The 16,776-nt window shown below is 39.9% G+C and overlaps 1 protein-coding gene across 1 annotated transcript; it reads left to right on the top strand.

Moving 5' to 3' along the window:
• Positions 1-3,630: 3,630 nt before the first annotated feature.
• On the top strand, positions 3,631-16,060 carry slc12a8 (solute carrier family 12 member 8; the record flags this gene model as incomplete). The annotated part of the gene is made up of 13 exons (XM_083908471.1): positions 3,631-3,762; positions 3,850-3,996; positions 5,070-5,261; positions 5,339-5,570; positions 10,160-10,273; positions 10,351-10,438; positions 10,724-10,811; positions 11,600-11,746; positions 13,683-14,331; positions 14,416-14,513; positions 14,601-14,718; positions 15,347-15,407; positions 15,892-16,060. The coding sequence occupies 13 exons, from the start codon at positions 3,631-3,633 to the stop codon at positions 16,058-16,060; spliced, it is 2,235 nt and encodes a 744-aa protein (XP_083764597.1).
• Between the last annotated feature and the right edge of the window lie 716 nt (positions 16,061-16,776).

Raw genomic sequence — 16,776 nt, 5'->3', positions numbered from 1 at the left:
CTGTAGTATGCCACATCTGCGAAGCATTTTTTAAATGGTTGCGTAAAAAGTCAGTTCTGTACTTTAATCACAGTCGACTGTTTTTTTCTGTGTACATTTGTGTCTTAGGGTGCTTCTGTGTGTGTGTGTGTATATCACTGTTTAATTCTGCACCATCAGACTTAGGGTTCGCTCCCTCGAAGCTCCCTCTTGTTACATTTCTGCTGACAATCAGGGACAGGCGGCATCTGCGTTTAGAGAAATAAGAGTTATCCCCCCCTCGCTCCTCATTGAACATTCCCTCTAGAATGTATAGACAAATAACGTCCTGCTGTAAATACATTGTATATTTTTATGTTCTGAGACGTACTGTTAGATCGCGCGATAATCGAGAGAGAGGCTTGTGCAAGAGACACTCTTTGTCAGAGGAAAGGCACATTTTCACTCGCTAAGATTTGTACATGTATACATCACTGACGTTATCAGAGAAGAATTGACACTTAAGCAGTTTTAATGATGATTGGTTCAAGTGATTTTTTATTTTCTTCTTTTTGTTAATGCAGTTGATACAGCATCCAGAAACTGCTCATTTGAGTTGATTTTGAGTAATACTCCACCTAAAGTTAAGTATTTAACCTCATTAGCGGCTGTGAGCAGCTCAAACTCTTTGTCAGTTCAAGTAGATTTTGAGTGGAATATTATTTAATATTTTTGAAAAAAAAGCACAGTGCATGAGAACAATTCTGTTTTGGGGGAAATTGACACTCCCAAATACAAATTGTTAATTGCAACAGAACAGTTTAAAACTGTTAATGGAGATTCATGAACTATATGAGCAGTACTCTGGTGATTTTCTTTACTCTTAATGATATAATGTCAGAAACCTGGCCATAAGTGTCCTTGTATAAGCTAGAGAAAAAAAAATGTTTCGTGTAAAAAGAAAAAAGAAAAAAAAAGAATCCGAATTGTGAATTTTTTGATAAAAACTATTTTTGAAACATCATCTATTGCTACGCTCATTTATCTCTGTACAAGTCATTTGTGTCAAGATGTTTAGACTTTTTGGCGAACTTGAGGAGGAAGCCTCGCGTTTTCTCGTTGGCGATCTCGGGACGAGTTGAGGTTCATTTGCATGGTCTCTAACGTGTTGGGTTGAGTGAACTTGTTTTATGAATAATGTGCAGCTTTAATTGTAGCTGATTAATGTCAGTCAAGTAACCTATATAATTAGATCTCTTTTGCAATATATTATGATTTGTAAACAATCAGATTATATTGTGTTTTTTTTTTTTTTTTTTTTTGATTGTCGTGTGTGTCATGTCCTTATAAATAAAAAAATAATAATAATTCACACTATTTGAACGTGAATTGTTTTGATATTACGGGAAGGCTTTTCAGGGCTGTAACAAGCAACTTATGTCCTAAAATTAAACCTTTTTCATTGATGGATCTTTGAATGAAAGAAACATGTAATGTTCGGATTATTAATAATAGAGCTGAAATGATGAATCGATTATTAATCCATTACCAAATTAATCACCAACTATATTGATAATCAATAATCGGTTTGAAGCTTTTTTCATGATTAGAACAAGATTTGTGATCGTTTTAGCTTCTTAAATGTGAATGTTTTCTTGGTTTGTTCATCATAATTTCCAGCTTTGACAAACACTGATCAACGTTTTTTAACATTTTCTGACATTTTATGGACCAAAAGAGAAAATAATCATTAATTGCAGCTCTAATTAATATTCATAATTGATTCATCTTGCAATTCTTTCCTCGATTAATTGAGTCATCGTTTGTCCACAAACCAACGTGATTCAGTTTTATTAATTTAGTTGTTTGTTGAAAATATTCACACTTACAAAGCTGTAATGTCAGAAAACTTGTTTTAATTATTATTATTTATTATTTTTAAATCCATTCTCAAGAGTTATTGATTGTTTTAGTCATTGATGAATTGTTTCAGCCCTATTTCAATCTACAAATGAGTTAATTTAGAATTTTGGTAAACTTCATGTCACTATTTCAATGTTGCCAACAAATTACACCAAGGATTTGTCATCATGCCACTTCTTGTACCACTTAAATGTAGTAATTTGTGTAAGATATCTTGTTTTTATCTTGCACATTGTGGCCCAAAATACACTGTTTTCTTCTCTTACTTATGAAGTCCAGTCCTGTTTTTGAAAATAACTCAAAAATAAAGAGATACGTGGATATTTTTAATCAAGAGTAAACTGTATCTGCTGCTGAAGACTTTGCCAAAACCAACACAGGATTCCTGGGCAAAGTAGCAACACACCCTACACAGGTAACACACACACACACACACACACACACACACACACCCTACACAGGTAACACACACAAACTGCAGTCAATACCAAAGCAACATGGCTAAAATGAACTGATATCCTTCCACCATCTTTTCTCCCCTGTTAAGGGAACTATCTGGACCTTTGTGTGAAGGTAAGACTCGTGTTTAAACCGCGGTACAGCCACCGTCGTCGTCACATTATTTAATAAAACAATTGTTAAGTTTTAAATTTAATATATATAGAATATTTTCTCTGGTAAAGTTTAGGCGACGTCATGTTCTGAATTGAAAATGTCTTCTTCATTTCGCCGCATGCGACAAATCACTTTTAAAAAAATTAAGATTTGAAAATGTACTAATAATGCAGCTTATATTTAATTTAATGTAATTATGCTGCCGTTTTGTTTATAGTCGAGTTCCAGAGTAGCTTCGGGCGTGTTTTTCAGAGTAAACTAACTCGTGTATTTATTTTGCCTTTAAGAAACATTAAATTAGCTAAATTTTAGCACAATGTATTTAAGTCGTATCCGCTGCTACTTAAATTGACAAGCAAGCTGGTCGTAACTGAAGAGAATTATAGAAACTGTAAAGCCACACACTTTATATGATTTTGTAAAAAAATCAGGTTAGTGCTGATATTTGATAGTTTACAAATCATTGTATTATATCATTGGACTGATTTATTATTTTAACTGTTCGTACCTAAGTGTGTGTGTGTGACCTTAAACTGCGTCACACCCTGCTGTATCCGGGTGTTCACACCGGGAGAGGAGGGGCCACTAATGGCGTGACGCCCTCAAGTAAAATAAAAAAGTGTTCCTATGTCTATATGAGCAGAAGACTGAGGTACTTAAAAACAAGTGACAAAACTATAAAAACTATATATATACAGCATAATTAAGTAATTTCATGAAACATATTCATGAAAAAGTAACTGCTACAGGTGTTTTTTTATAATGTCTTTTGCAAAAGGGCAATTGAAGAAAACAACATATACAGATAAAAGAAAACAAAAAGTTTCTCCTCTCACTCCACAAGCCCACCTCAGTTTTACCAAATCCTCAGCCATATCATCACCTCTTCCCTTAATTATTCCCTCAAGTAACAGCATAATGTTAGTTATGGTGTTTGAGGAGATTCCTTTAATCCCATTGAGCAGATTCCTTTCATTCCTGGCTGCCTTTTGTCATATGATTGATTAAGTCGACTCAGTGCTGCTGCAAGTAAAAGAAGAATGTGGAACAGATAGATCTTTTTCATGCTCCTCACATTTATATTCATGTTTTCTCCTGCAGGGTCACCTGGAGGGGAAACAACTGTAGGTTACGATGGACACTCTGCCATCTGGTTGGACTGTGTATTCAGGTGACCAGGTGGGAGATGGGACAGGTCTGCTGAAGGGGGAAGTGACTGACAACCACAACACATGTGTCCATGATCTATTTCATGAGGGTGCACAGGTGAGATATTTGCCCCGATTGCACCAAAACATTTTCACTGAGGTTAGGTGATGTTGTGCTCTAATGTCTCCGTGTCTCTGTGTTTAGGATTTCCAGCAGTCGAGTCAGCCGTGGTGGAAGATCAAGCTGTTTGTGTGGGAGCCGGTGCTGTTCGGCACGTGGGATGGAGTTTTTACCACCTGCATGATCAACATTTTCGGTGTGGTTTTATTCCTGCGTACTGGCTACCTTGTGGTGCGTTCACACTGTGTTTTCACTGTGCCTTTCCCATTTCTACACCCATACCGAAACTGCACACTTTCATGTTGACTATATTGATCAGTGGCGATTGCTCTAAGACGTCAAGGGAAGCTCAGCTCCCTCTAAAATGTGGTCAAATATGTACTGTGTTGTATTTAAATTTCAACCCTAAACGTGCTCTGCGATATTAACCATTTTTGTTCGTACAAAAAAAACACCATTATAGCATTTCCGTTTCACATAATTATCACTTTTCCTTGTACTAGTTGTTCGTTTGTATAATTTATGTTTCAAAGACAAACAACCGATACTCTGATTTATTATAATTAGAAAGATAGCAAACTCATTAACTAACGTAAAACATTTTAATTAATCCTAATGAAAATGACCTGTCATATTTTATCATCTGAATGACAATGTCTTATTTGCTCCACATGGTCCAAATGAGTGTTTTCCCAAACTTTATAAAAATGACTTTATCTCTGCGGTAATGTGCAAAAGATTTGTTGATTTCATGGTCTGTCAAACTCTTTGATCATTGACTTTTGGATTGGAATGAGTTTAGTCAAGTGTATGTATTTATTGAATAATTTGGCCATTAAAACGGCAAGGAATTCACTTTTAACCTTATTAATATCCAGTTTTGTGTGCTGTCTGCTTTTCCTGTCTTTGTGGTTTTCTTGAGGCCTTGTATTTTTAGCCACAGCCATGATTAAGCATGTGTCGCCCCGGTCACTTGATGCCAAACACTGCAGTGTCGTCACACGACACGATTACAAAGACTCAGTGGTTTTTAATTGCTGCATCTGCCTGGGTTTAGCTTCATGCAGCGTGTCAATGTGGCGGGCATCCCGTGTGAGATACTCGTAATTTTTTGCTTCCTGGTTGTGCAGAGGAAAAGATTGGAGCACAGAAAACATGCTTTGTTGGTCATGATGACTTCAGAACGTCACAACCAAGGTCCTTTGCTGCCACCTTAAGCTCAAGGTTACTGGGAATTCCCCTATTTAAGATGATGATGATTTATTTAAGTGCTTGTTTATTTGTCCCCTTTTTAACCTTTCCAGGGGAACACTGGTGTCCCGCTTGGGATGCTCCTGGTCTCGTCGGTTGTGGTGGTTGCTTTGGTAACAGTGATGTCGGGGATCGGCATGTGTGAGCACTGTGGAGTCGGGAGTGGGGGAATCTACTCCATGATTTCCACTGTTCTGGGTGGCAGGATCGGGGGTACAGTGGGCCTCCTTTATGTTTTTGGACAGGTGAGTGTTTTTGAACAATGCCATTTATATTTAATTTATTTATGTTTTCCTGACCCATGATTCCACTGCCTCCACAGTGCGTGGCCGGAGCCATGTACATCACAGGTTTCTCAGAGTCGGTGGCGGAGCTCCTGGGTCTACAGTCTCAGTGGGCGGTTCGTGGTATGTCGGCGTCGGTGCTGCTGGCTCTGCTCGGCATCAACCTGGCCGGCGTCAAGTGGATTGTCCGACTCCAGCTGATACTGCTGGCTGTCCTGGCCGTCTCTACACTGGACTTTGTCATTGGCACCTTCACACACCTTGACCCAAGTAAGCTATAAGTTCATATTCCATCCATACATCCCTTGTCTACTGCTTTATCCTCCACATGAGGGTTGCAGGGGGCACTTGTGCCAATACCAGCTGATATAGGGTGAAAGGCAGGGTACACCCTGGACAGGTCGCCATCTACCATCCACTCGTATATTCACACCGACAGTCAATACAGGGTGTTCAGTTTGTTCAGAAGTAATGATGTGCAAATCGAGCCAGACAGGTTTGTGAATGCTGCAGAGACATTTTTGATAGGTTGCAGTAGGAAAAGCACAGGTGTAAATAATTAAATGAATGATGGCTGAGTTCCATATAGTTTCCTTGGTGCCAGGGTGCATTCCAGTTCACACTTATTTGAAGTGAACCGTTATCAGCACCACCTGTGCTTTTCCTGCTGTGACTGAACAGACTGAACAGAGACAGTTATCTGGAATAGTGAGCTGCTATGACCTGCTGAGACCACTAGGTGTAGCTGTAGCATCATTTATTTTAGTCTCGGTCAGTCAAGTATCCTGTTGAGAGGATTATCTCAACAGTTCCCTTCTTCATGAAATCTGTGTCTGTAGCAGTTGTTTTCTTTCTTAATATTTGACCATGTGCGTTGTGACTCTGTTAACCTTTGAGAACTTTCACTTCAACAACTGGAAACATCGATTTAGTGTTTTTTTTTCTGCTGTTGTTGCTCAAGCCAAGATGAAAACAGGGTGTGTTTATTGAGTTTCCTTTTTTTTCCTTGTTATTTTCTTTTATGATGAGGGAATGTTTGCCTTTTCAAGTCGCTTGTGTTCTTTTGCTGGCGTTTAGGAAGTCCTTCCCCACATTTCCTGTTCTCACTGATTATCAACGTCCTGTCCAGTGTGAAGACAAAAGTGTTCCAGAATTCAAAGCCAGTGTCTGTGAGATTAACACATTTCAGACAAGTGAACTGTCTCTGTACTCTACATAATAATATTAAGAGTAAATACAGGCATCCTGGTTAATTTTCTTTTTCCTCGCAAAAATTGCTTTTACTGGTAAACTTAACCTTCGTGCCACCTCCACACTTCCTTATGGCAAAGTTTGCAGTTGCTGAAGGACTGTGGGAGAACCAGGCGTAATAGCCTCTCCAGATTTTTCCAATTAAGAACCGCTGTGTGTTTTGCGGTGACATCATTGTTGGCATTGGACCAGCAGGTCCCCTAGCTAGCTGAAGCAGCTCAAATTAACCTGCACTCTCGCTGTACACTTGGGCGCAGCCTGCAGGATAAAGAGCTGCTGGTGAAAGTTATGTGGTCACAGTTTCATACCACGTCAACTGTGAACGCTTGGCAAGGATATTACAAAACTAGGCTTTTGATTTGTAGTTGTTTGGGTTTTTGTCCTCTAGAGTACAGATGAGTTTCACTGTTTCAGACATTTTTAACATGAAATGAAACTGTGTGTTTTTGCATGCAGGTACTGCATATCATAATGGATGTGTATGAACTCACACGTAGACTAAACTGGCTTCCTTCCATGAGGATCTGCTTAGTGACTTATAATGACAAGTCCTTCCTGCAGCAACTGAGACAAGTGGAGTTAGAGCTGAAAAACTGCACAGCTCCAACCACGTCGAGCGGTGCCAGGATTGTGCTTCATCATCTCCAGTTGGAATGGGGTGGATGTTTCATATCCCAGTTTAAGAATTGTAAATTATTTAGTCTGGTCAGTGACACTGCCAGTGTGTTGTTGCTCCTGCAAACACGCGATTCAACTGCAAGCTGCTCTGATTGTCGTGCTTGGATGAAATACAATCTGACATTATCCCCGTAGTTGGAGCCGAGTCCCCACAGAACAGGAAGCTGTAATGTGCTGCTTAGGTCTGGGGTTTAGGGTGTTAACCAGACTCACCCACATTTTTGGAAAATGACAAAGAGAGAAGGCCGGAACTGAGTGATCTGAGTTCTGCTGCTACTCCAGAGACCACTACATTTTGCTCTGTGATCCTACTGTAATATATAGTTTCTCCAGCATCCTAGTGGGCCTAGAATTCCCCATCTCTGCAACGTCACATTGTGCCCTGACCCCAGCTGTTCATACTGGTTAGTGTGTGAGAATAAGAGGTCAGTCAGACAGTGAGAGAGGCCTCAGATGCTCACGTAATCTGACAACACATTCCAATCTGTTTCAGAGGAATGCTCAGCTAAGAGAGGAGCCCTGCTCTGACAATACAGTACACTTGCTGCTCAGTATACTGACATTATGGCTCCTCTCACCTTAGTCTTGTCTTAAAGGTCCTGCTGTTTGTAAGAATTGGTGACATCTCATGGTGAGACTGCAGAATATAACACAGGGAGGACTGCTCCGCTCAATCCTCACTTTCCCAGGTACGTGAGGGAACAACGATTCATTTTTTTGTGTGTAGTTTTGAAATATCATTTCAAAACAAAGGCGTTGGCTGGTTTGTCTCTTCGGGGTGCTGTAGAAACATTGCACTGCAAGGTTATGGTGGCTTCCCTAAAGCAAGGCCCTGGCCTAGAGTACATTAAAAGGCTTGAAATGTGATTTTTATTTTAAAGAAGGTACAAACGTACTTATTCAATTTCTGCCCCAAAAAAACCCTCCTAAATGTGACACACTGGACCTTAAAGACTTTTTAAACCCATAAAGGACAGTGATTTTGCACTGTAGATTAACGTCCCCTCACACCAATATATGATTTAATCAGTAAACACTGGATTCTATCTGAACACAGTGGAAAAACTGTTGTGTAGCTGCCTGGAAACACTATGATTTGTTTGTTTTACTCTCTCTAAGACAGGTTAGCCCCTCTGTGAGAACATGTTTTAGCCAACTGTTCCATAAAATAAGGATTTTTCTCCGTAATTGTAAGCTAAAAGACGTGTTTCATATTGAATGGGTGCCATGTGCGTAAAATGCTATATCTATGTATAGTATTTAGTACAGAATTGGATTTTATTTATTTATTCCCGTTCCTTATTTTCACAATCAGGAGATTTTTAACTTAATCTATTATTCTACTATCTACTATTTTGATAATCGATTAATTGGTTTGAAGCTTTTTCCGTTATTAAAACAAGATTTCTGATTGTTTTAACTTCTTGAATGTGAATATGTTCAGGTTTCTTTGCATCATTTGACAAAGAAATCATTAAGAAGTGAATCATTTTGGTTTGTGGACAAAACAAGACATTCAAGAACATCCTCATCCACTAAATGATTACTTGATTAATCGTGAAAATATTCAACAGATTAATCGTTCATGAAAATAATCGTTAGTTGCAGCTCTACTTGACTTCTTGAAGGTACATATATGTTGTGGTGTTCCCACCAATCAATCATCAACCAGGTCATAACCATTGCAGGAGCATGTGGGGACATTGACTTCTTAAAGAAATTTAATGACTTCTCTCACAGTTCTTCAGATCAAATGCTTAAAAGACGGACATAATATCTAAACACTGAATTTATGTTTTTAGTGAACGATTTCCTCATTAATGTGTGAACGCCCTCCTGAACTGAATACTCGGAGAATTAGACACTGTTGGATGTCGGAGTGTGATGTTGTCATATGGGTGGAGAGCCTGTGGTGCAGACATGAACATTGACTGCCATGGATTTGCTAAACTCTAATCGTTTGCACAGAGGGAAGTCTCACTGTGTCCCAGAGAGAACACAAGTTTGGGCTCCTAGTCCCCTTTGATGTCCGTTTTTTGTTGCCTCCTCAAATTCCTATCCAGGACAAAAATGTGTGCTTGGAATAACTAGTACATCCAGCCCTTTTTGGTTTTGGCTGTTGTCTAAAACAAAATAAAAAATGTGCACCTTCACTCTCTCTTTCTCTCACTCTCTGCCTCTCATTCTCTCCCTCTCTCTCTCAAACTTGGAAGCTGTTGAGCTTCTGAAAAGGGCGGCGACTTCCTTTTGGATAAACATGTCATTAATCTGACAGAACACATTCTTTCCCATCGCAAGATAACCGAGGGGGGAAATGTCCGGTGTGTTGTAACATAGGCGGGTCCTTCAAACTTCATGGTTTAAATGGCCCCATCAATGCAGAACAATCTCCCTCACACATTTAACAAACTGACCCAGACTCAACAAACTGCTCTCGTTTTTTAGACGGCATGTTTGCGTAGTTGTTGTTTATTTTGTGTTTATTTCAAATACACTTGACAATCTGATATTCTTGCCAGGAGATCGTACTGATGTTGCTGTAATAAATGACTGTGCATCGCAGAAGCATTATCTCCTGTTGGTCATTGTTTGCAAATTGTGCATCCACATTTTAAATTGTAAGAAAGTATTAAAACGTCTCATAATCCATCGTCATTTAGTGATGCACTGATTGTGTAAGTCCATAACTGTGCACATGTGAGGGATTATTTTTTGGGGGGAAATCCCCAGGGTGCAGGCATGATGTGTTTACATTTCCAGTTAATCTCAACTTCTCCAGGAAGTGCAGTGCAAAAATTAAACTATCAAGCATCTGAGACCAACCATAATTTAAATAATAATTTGTGTATATTCTTGACAGTAGTCGACAGATCCACTCGTCGTTGGGGTCAGTGATGATTGACTTTGTATTTTGCTTCCTCCTCTTTCAGTGCATGGCTTCACTGGTTATTCCGCTGAGCTGCTCAGCAGCAACACAAACCCAGATTACACCCCAGGAGAGAACTTCTTCACAGTATTTGGGTGCTTTTTTCCTGCTGCTACAGGTAGGTGGACCCTCACCTCATCTCCTGTTTATATTTGTGGTATTGCATGCAATGATGGTGTGTATGTGTGTGTGCAGGTGTAATGGCAGGCTTCAACATGAGCTCAGATCTTCAGCGGCCTGAACACAACATCCCTGTGGGAACTCTGGCAGCTGTCTTCACCTCGTATGAAAACACCCCAAACACACATACACAACTGCATCATACAATATAATGTACAAAGTACAACTATTCAACAAAAAATAGTTGAATAGTTGTACTTTCCACATGATTAGATTTGTACTTTTTCATGTGGTATCTTATCAGAAACACAGTACAGAGAATAGACACACCCTCCCACCCACCATGGCTCTATCACACACTTAAGTTTGTGATTACACACTTTCCCTATTAATAGACACAAAGGAGTAGTTGTTCATATTTCTGTGTGGTACTGTTGGTGACCCACAGGTGGTTCCTGTATCTGGTCTTTGCCTTCCTTCTGGGGGCCATCTGCACCAGAGAGGCTCTGCGCTATGACTTCTTGATAGCAGAAAAGGTAAACTCCTCTGTTTCTGTTTCCTATCCTGTGCTGTGAGAGAGGCCCTCATTGCAGAAGGGCCGAGATGAGGGGATTCCCCCACAACAGTGTGGCGTGGTTTCGGCCAGGTTTTGTTTACTATATAATGGTTGAGACAGAAAAACCTTTACAATACTTTATATTTTCATATAAAAATAATACATAGCCACATGTGTCTGAATACTTCTTTTCCATTTCTTTGACTTAGCACTCATTGATTAGTTTGTTGCATTGCTTATAGAGCACTTTTAGATATTTTATTACATTTTGAATGCGACTTTGAAGCTCAAACAGGTATACAAAGCACATATGTAATATTAATGTGACCTGCAGTATGTATTCTCATAACAAAAATGTGTCAGACACCTCATGGACAGCTGGTGTGAGGAAGACTAAAGTCTAATTTTAGACCAAGGTCAAAAATGTACATAGAGTAAAGCTAAGCTTACCGGATTGCACAAGCTGCCAGTCAACGGTTTTTGTTTTCAACGATAAAAGCAAATGTAACAACATTAACAATCGTTAATGTATAAATTAACATAATAAAGAACTTAAGCTACAAATGACTACTATATACAGCACCATACAGTTGTGCTTCAACGGTCACTGACTCGTTTGAAGTCTTTGACTCCAGTCGTGGTCAGTGTTCTCATTGTTTTCATTAGGAGCTGCTGGCTGCAGCGGAACCGAACTGGGCGTAGCTGTTGTGAGCTCTCGACCCCACCCCATCCTCTTCCACCCTCTGTTTGTTTTCCGTCTTCCTGCAGGTCTCCTTGGTGGGTTTCCTCTTTCTGCTGGGCCTCTACATCTCCTCCTTGGCTTCCTGCATGGGCTGCATGTACGGAGCACCCAGGATCCTCCAGTGCATCGCTCAAGAGAGGGTCATCCCTGCTCTGGCCTGGCTGGGAACAGGGGTGGGTTGATGGATGAATAGAGTGATGGAACCATGAGAGGAGGGATGTGTGGGGTCACTGGAGCTGTCATTGACATCGCTGTTGTGTTGGAAATGTAGCCGTTACTTCTTGCTTGAAATTAGTTGATCATTAAAAGCAGAGCCTGCTGCAGTTCTGCTAAATTCGTACTTAAATTAAATTATTAACATACTTAGTGTTGGTCAAATTACAAATGCCTTTTATCTGTCCTGTGCATGGTTAGTGAGGTTTCACCACCTTGGCTCACTGAGTTATTCATGATTCAGCTTTCTCTTAGAACTTCATGAGACTTATTATTGCCATTTGCACCAAATGTATTTGAGTTCTTCAAAGAAGAAGGATAAATATAAAAGGAGCTGTATTACATCAGGCTTTGATACTTAGGCTTTACAGCCTAAGCAATAAGATGATTATTCCCTGCTGTAGAGACAAGATAATAACACAGGCGATCAAACCTTAGACAAGAATAAAATAATTTCACCATTCAATAACATAAATATTTTAGAAATCTTTCAAAAAGTTGTTTAAATCTAAAAATGTTGTTATTGTTAACTATGTATATATGTATATGTTACCTTTTTATACACAAATTTTAGCCGCCTTACTGGGCTTCACTCAGAAATCAGAAATTAATCAAGCTTTGTAACACAGTTAAATTTGAAATAAATGGATAACAATAATAATATACTGCTGTATTAACCATAACAGAAACATAATAATTACCAATGCTGTTCATTTAGGGCAGCTGTAGCATAATACATATATTTGGGTCGTAATAAATGTGTTAAGCACTTTTTAGCACAAGTCATGCATTTAATGCTAATATTTTCTCTGATAAACTGCCGTGGTTGGCGTTGCGTATCTTAAAAATCATAGATGCGCGCAGACAGACTGGGCTACGACTCTCTCCGGCTACGCGCACATAGTCACGTTGGCATCCTGACCTCGTCCACCTCCAGTTTTTCTCAGACTTCCCTGAATGGCAGTACTGCCTGACCCCTCTCAGCGGACTGGAATGAGGCCCTAGACATCTTGGCCCAAATCAAAGCTTCAGAACAAATGCAGGAAGGGCGACGGGGCAGGGCTGTGCTCGGCTGTGTGCTCTGGAGGGCCGCCAGGCACACTGCAGTGCTCCGCTGTGCGATATGGACCAGGGAAGTTAAATAAAAGTAGTTTCCAAAAACACACGTTAAGACATTGTTTCCATTTTGACAAAAAAATAATTACTGTAAGGAGGATTATTTTTGTTCTCCTGCTTAAACCGGTGTTTCAATTCAAATCCCTTTTGAATACACTGTAAACTACAGTAAGTACAGTAAAGATGTCCGATGCCCTTTACTGTTGTCATGAGATGACTATATTCATGAATGATGGCTAATTGTTGATAATCCATCTCATAGAAAGGGATCAAATAGTGTCTAAATCCAGCCTCGTAGGTTTAGTGTCTAAGAATTAGTACTATCTAGGGACAAGGCTGCACATTGTAACTCCCATAACTTCTTTGTTCAACCCTTCCTTTCCCAAGAACATAAATAACTTATGGTATTTGGTGGCCTTCGCAATCCATATGTCGAAAATTGGAAACACAGGCTCTGGCTCTGGTTTTATCCAGTCAGGCTGTGTAGAAACATGGCACTGCAAGATGGTGGCATCTGTCAAGCAAAGCCTTAGCCTTAACTTCAAACTGAAGGCTTATTCTAAGGCAACAGAAACCAAATTATCTTTATTTTAAAGCAGTTATACATGTATACAAACACACTTATGAGTAGAATATGTTTAAATTTAAGACTTTAATTATTTCTCTACCCAATGTCCTCAATCTGAGACTTCCCGCTCTTCTGCAGCCTCGAATTTTGCACATAGATATTATTGTGGGATGCAATGGCCACTAACCATCTTTTTTTTTACTGGCTTGCAGAAAGGTCCAAACAGGACCCCAGTGGCCGCGATCTGCCTGACCAGCCTTGTGACCATGGCCTTCATTTTCATTGGCCAGGTCAACGTTCTCGCTCCCATCGTCACCATCAATTTCATGCTCACCTACAGCTTCATCGACTACTCCTACTTCAGCGTGGCCATGACTGTGCAGCTGCAGAGGAAGGAGAAGAAGGATTCCCTCGTCATGGCCAGGAGAAACCAGCGCAAGTCCAGCAGTAGGAGCTCCAGGCCGCTTATTGAAGCCCCTCTACTGGATTATGGGAGCAGTGGCGAAAGAACACTGAGCAAAGGAACTTTATCTGAGTTCACCAAGGACATGGATCAGATCTTTCCACCTTTATCAAGTGTTGATGCAGGGCCAGTGAAGACCTCCTCCACACAAGAGATAAGCAGCAGCAAAAGTAGAAAGGTCACTGCTAAGCAGAAGCTGATGGACAGCTTTGGTTTGGACCCGAATAACCTCGTGTTCTCAGAGGAGAAAAGAGAAGAGATAAGTTCAGCTCCGCCATATGAGGAAGCTGAGCCGCAGCCAAGAAGTGTGGAGGTCAGGGACAGAGAAGAACCACAAGCCAAAGAGTGTATAAAAATAAGTTCTGTGAAGCATGATTCATCTGCTCATCCCCGCACAGGTCATGAACTTTGGCTCATGAAACATGACACGAGAGAAACATGTTGGTTTTTTTATTGACTTGATATTTTATTTTATGTTCCAGGAGCTGGAGGTAAACGAGAGCAGCAAAGCATTGACATCAAACCCATGCAGGGTTCATGCTATGCACAATACTTTAACCACTGGATTGCACTTATTGGGGTTGGTTACACACAATTCCTATACTGTCATGGAATCTTCTCACTTTGTATGTGCAAACGTTAATGTATATTATTTGTGTTCTTACAGGCATTGAGCTCCATACTGATCATGTTTGTTATCCAGTGGGTTTATGCCTTAGCGAACATCGTTGTTGCCGTGCTGCTCTTCTTCTACATTGGGAAAACAAGTCCGGGACTACCAATAGGTAACTGCACCACTATGTTGTAGTTGCTATGATCTTCTTTTTTTTGGTGCTGGTTCCTGGTTTGGCAGACTTGTATTTGTAAAGAAATTGTTATGAATTAATTTACTTTTTTTTTCTTATAACAAAATGTCTTATATTGACTGAAAATTAGGAGTTTCTGTAGGCCAGGTGATACATTATCATGTTAATCAGATTAGTCTGTGTGTTTAGCCCAAACAGCTCCTCCTCATATGCTGTTTTACATATGAAGCGTGTAGATTTGGTCCCAATGCTCCGACGTCGTGGCCTGGAAATGTAATCAAACAAACTGCCAGTATGGAGTCACTCGCGGCCTCTTTGCCCCGGAAGGCTGGCAGCAGCTGCTGTGGCGTAGGATTTCTAGAACTGGGTGTGGGATGATGCCCTCCAATGTCTCCACTCCACAGTTTGCCATCAGCTGCAAGTGTGAACCACTTGTTGCACAGGCGGCTGATGGTATGCTGTGGGTGTCACCGACTCTGTTTCTCATTAATCATATCAGAGATTTATATAAATGATTCCACTGTAAATGTAAACACTACGTTTCTTCATTTCCAATAGTTCTATTCGTCTATCTTGTTGAGCTTATTTGGTCTTTGTTTATTTGCAGGTATTGCAGCTCGCTTCAGCTTTTTCTCATGGCTCAAATCAACAGTAAAGGGCATTTACAGGTATTGTGTGTTTTCTATTTATTTTTTTAAATGTAACCTTTATTTTACCAGGATAATGCCATTGAGATTGCAAATATCCTTTCCAAGGGTGTCCTGCAGCAACAGTCACAAAAGCAACTTATCTAAATTGCCTAATGTCTAGACTAGACTAATGATTTAGATTCTCATGTAAAATGAGAAACCAGGTTCTGGAGCTAGAGTATGCTTTCAGGTATAGAGAGTGACTGATATACAAGATTCTGACCAGATTGTGGATAGAAGTACATACTGAAGTTTAGTATTTTCTTCATATGTCTCATAATCTATCTGTTCTTGTATTATTATTATAAGTCATTATAACAAAGGACATATTTCTTTCACATTATCACACTATTACTGCTATATATATATATATATATATATATATATATATATATATATATATATATATATATATATATATACATACTGCTGTATATTCCCAATCTATGTCCTCCTCTTTCAGGGGTAAAGGACCCCCCCGGGATGAAATAGTGGTGACGCCCTCTCTGCACAGGGTGGGAGTGAAAACCAGGCAGCTGACAGAGGAGAACGCCGACTTTGCCTCTCGCCACCGCTGTCACCAGTCTTCGTTTATAAAGAGCGACGAGATGTCGCGATCGCCATTTCACTGACCAAATCCGGCGCTGCTTCTGTTTTAGGTCACACAAGCTGACAGCCCTGGAAACCACATTTTGCTGCCCTTAAACTGTTTTTGCCTGTTGCCCAGTGGGTCACATTCTGCCCACACATCCATTCTAACAGAGACACGTGTGGTGGCTGGAGGGAATGTGGACTTTTTCACGAGTTGCAGTGACTGTCTCTACGATCCTAGGACTGAATGTAGCTGGAATAGTATTGTTTTCCCCTTCATGTGAAAGTAAATTAATTAAATTGTCTTGACATGGCTATAACCTCTGAACAGTTATGTGAGTGATGAGTCTTTGGTGTCAGATGTCTCAGCTGCAGGAAGGCCAGGCATCACACAGTTCATCTCGAATAAAAACCCTATACAAAGTGACAGAATAGGTTAATTAAAAGGTTTATTTTAGGCAACCCGTTAAACAATTTTCTAAAGCTAAAGATACTGTTCATCAGCGACCACCTCCAAAGTTTCCTCAAGACAAACTGAAGGCTTAGATATTATGTGGTTTTGAGTTTAAAAGTAATGAATCGAGACATACTCGGTGGATTGAGCTGCACATTCTGCATTCTTGTCATTTAATCAAAATCCTAGAAGTGGTGTCAGAAGATAAAGGTTCTCAAACAAATGCCATTTCGAGTTATTCCAGAAAATTAGTTAATGGCCATTTTTTTCATTTAGACATGATTTGTTTTAAAACACACAGAG

Source organism: Microchirus variegatus (genome assembly GCF_963457635.1).
Source record: "Microchirus variegatus genome assembly, chromosome: 22".
NCBI lineage: Eukaryota > Metazoa > Chordata > Actinopteri > Pleuronectiformes > Soleidae > Microchirus > Microchirus variegatus.
This window is presented reverse-complemented; position numbering and strand designations above follow the sequence as displayed.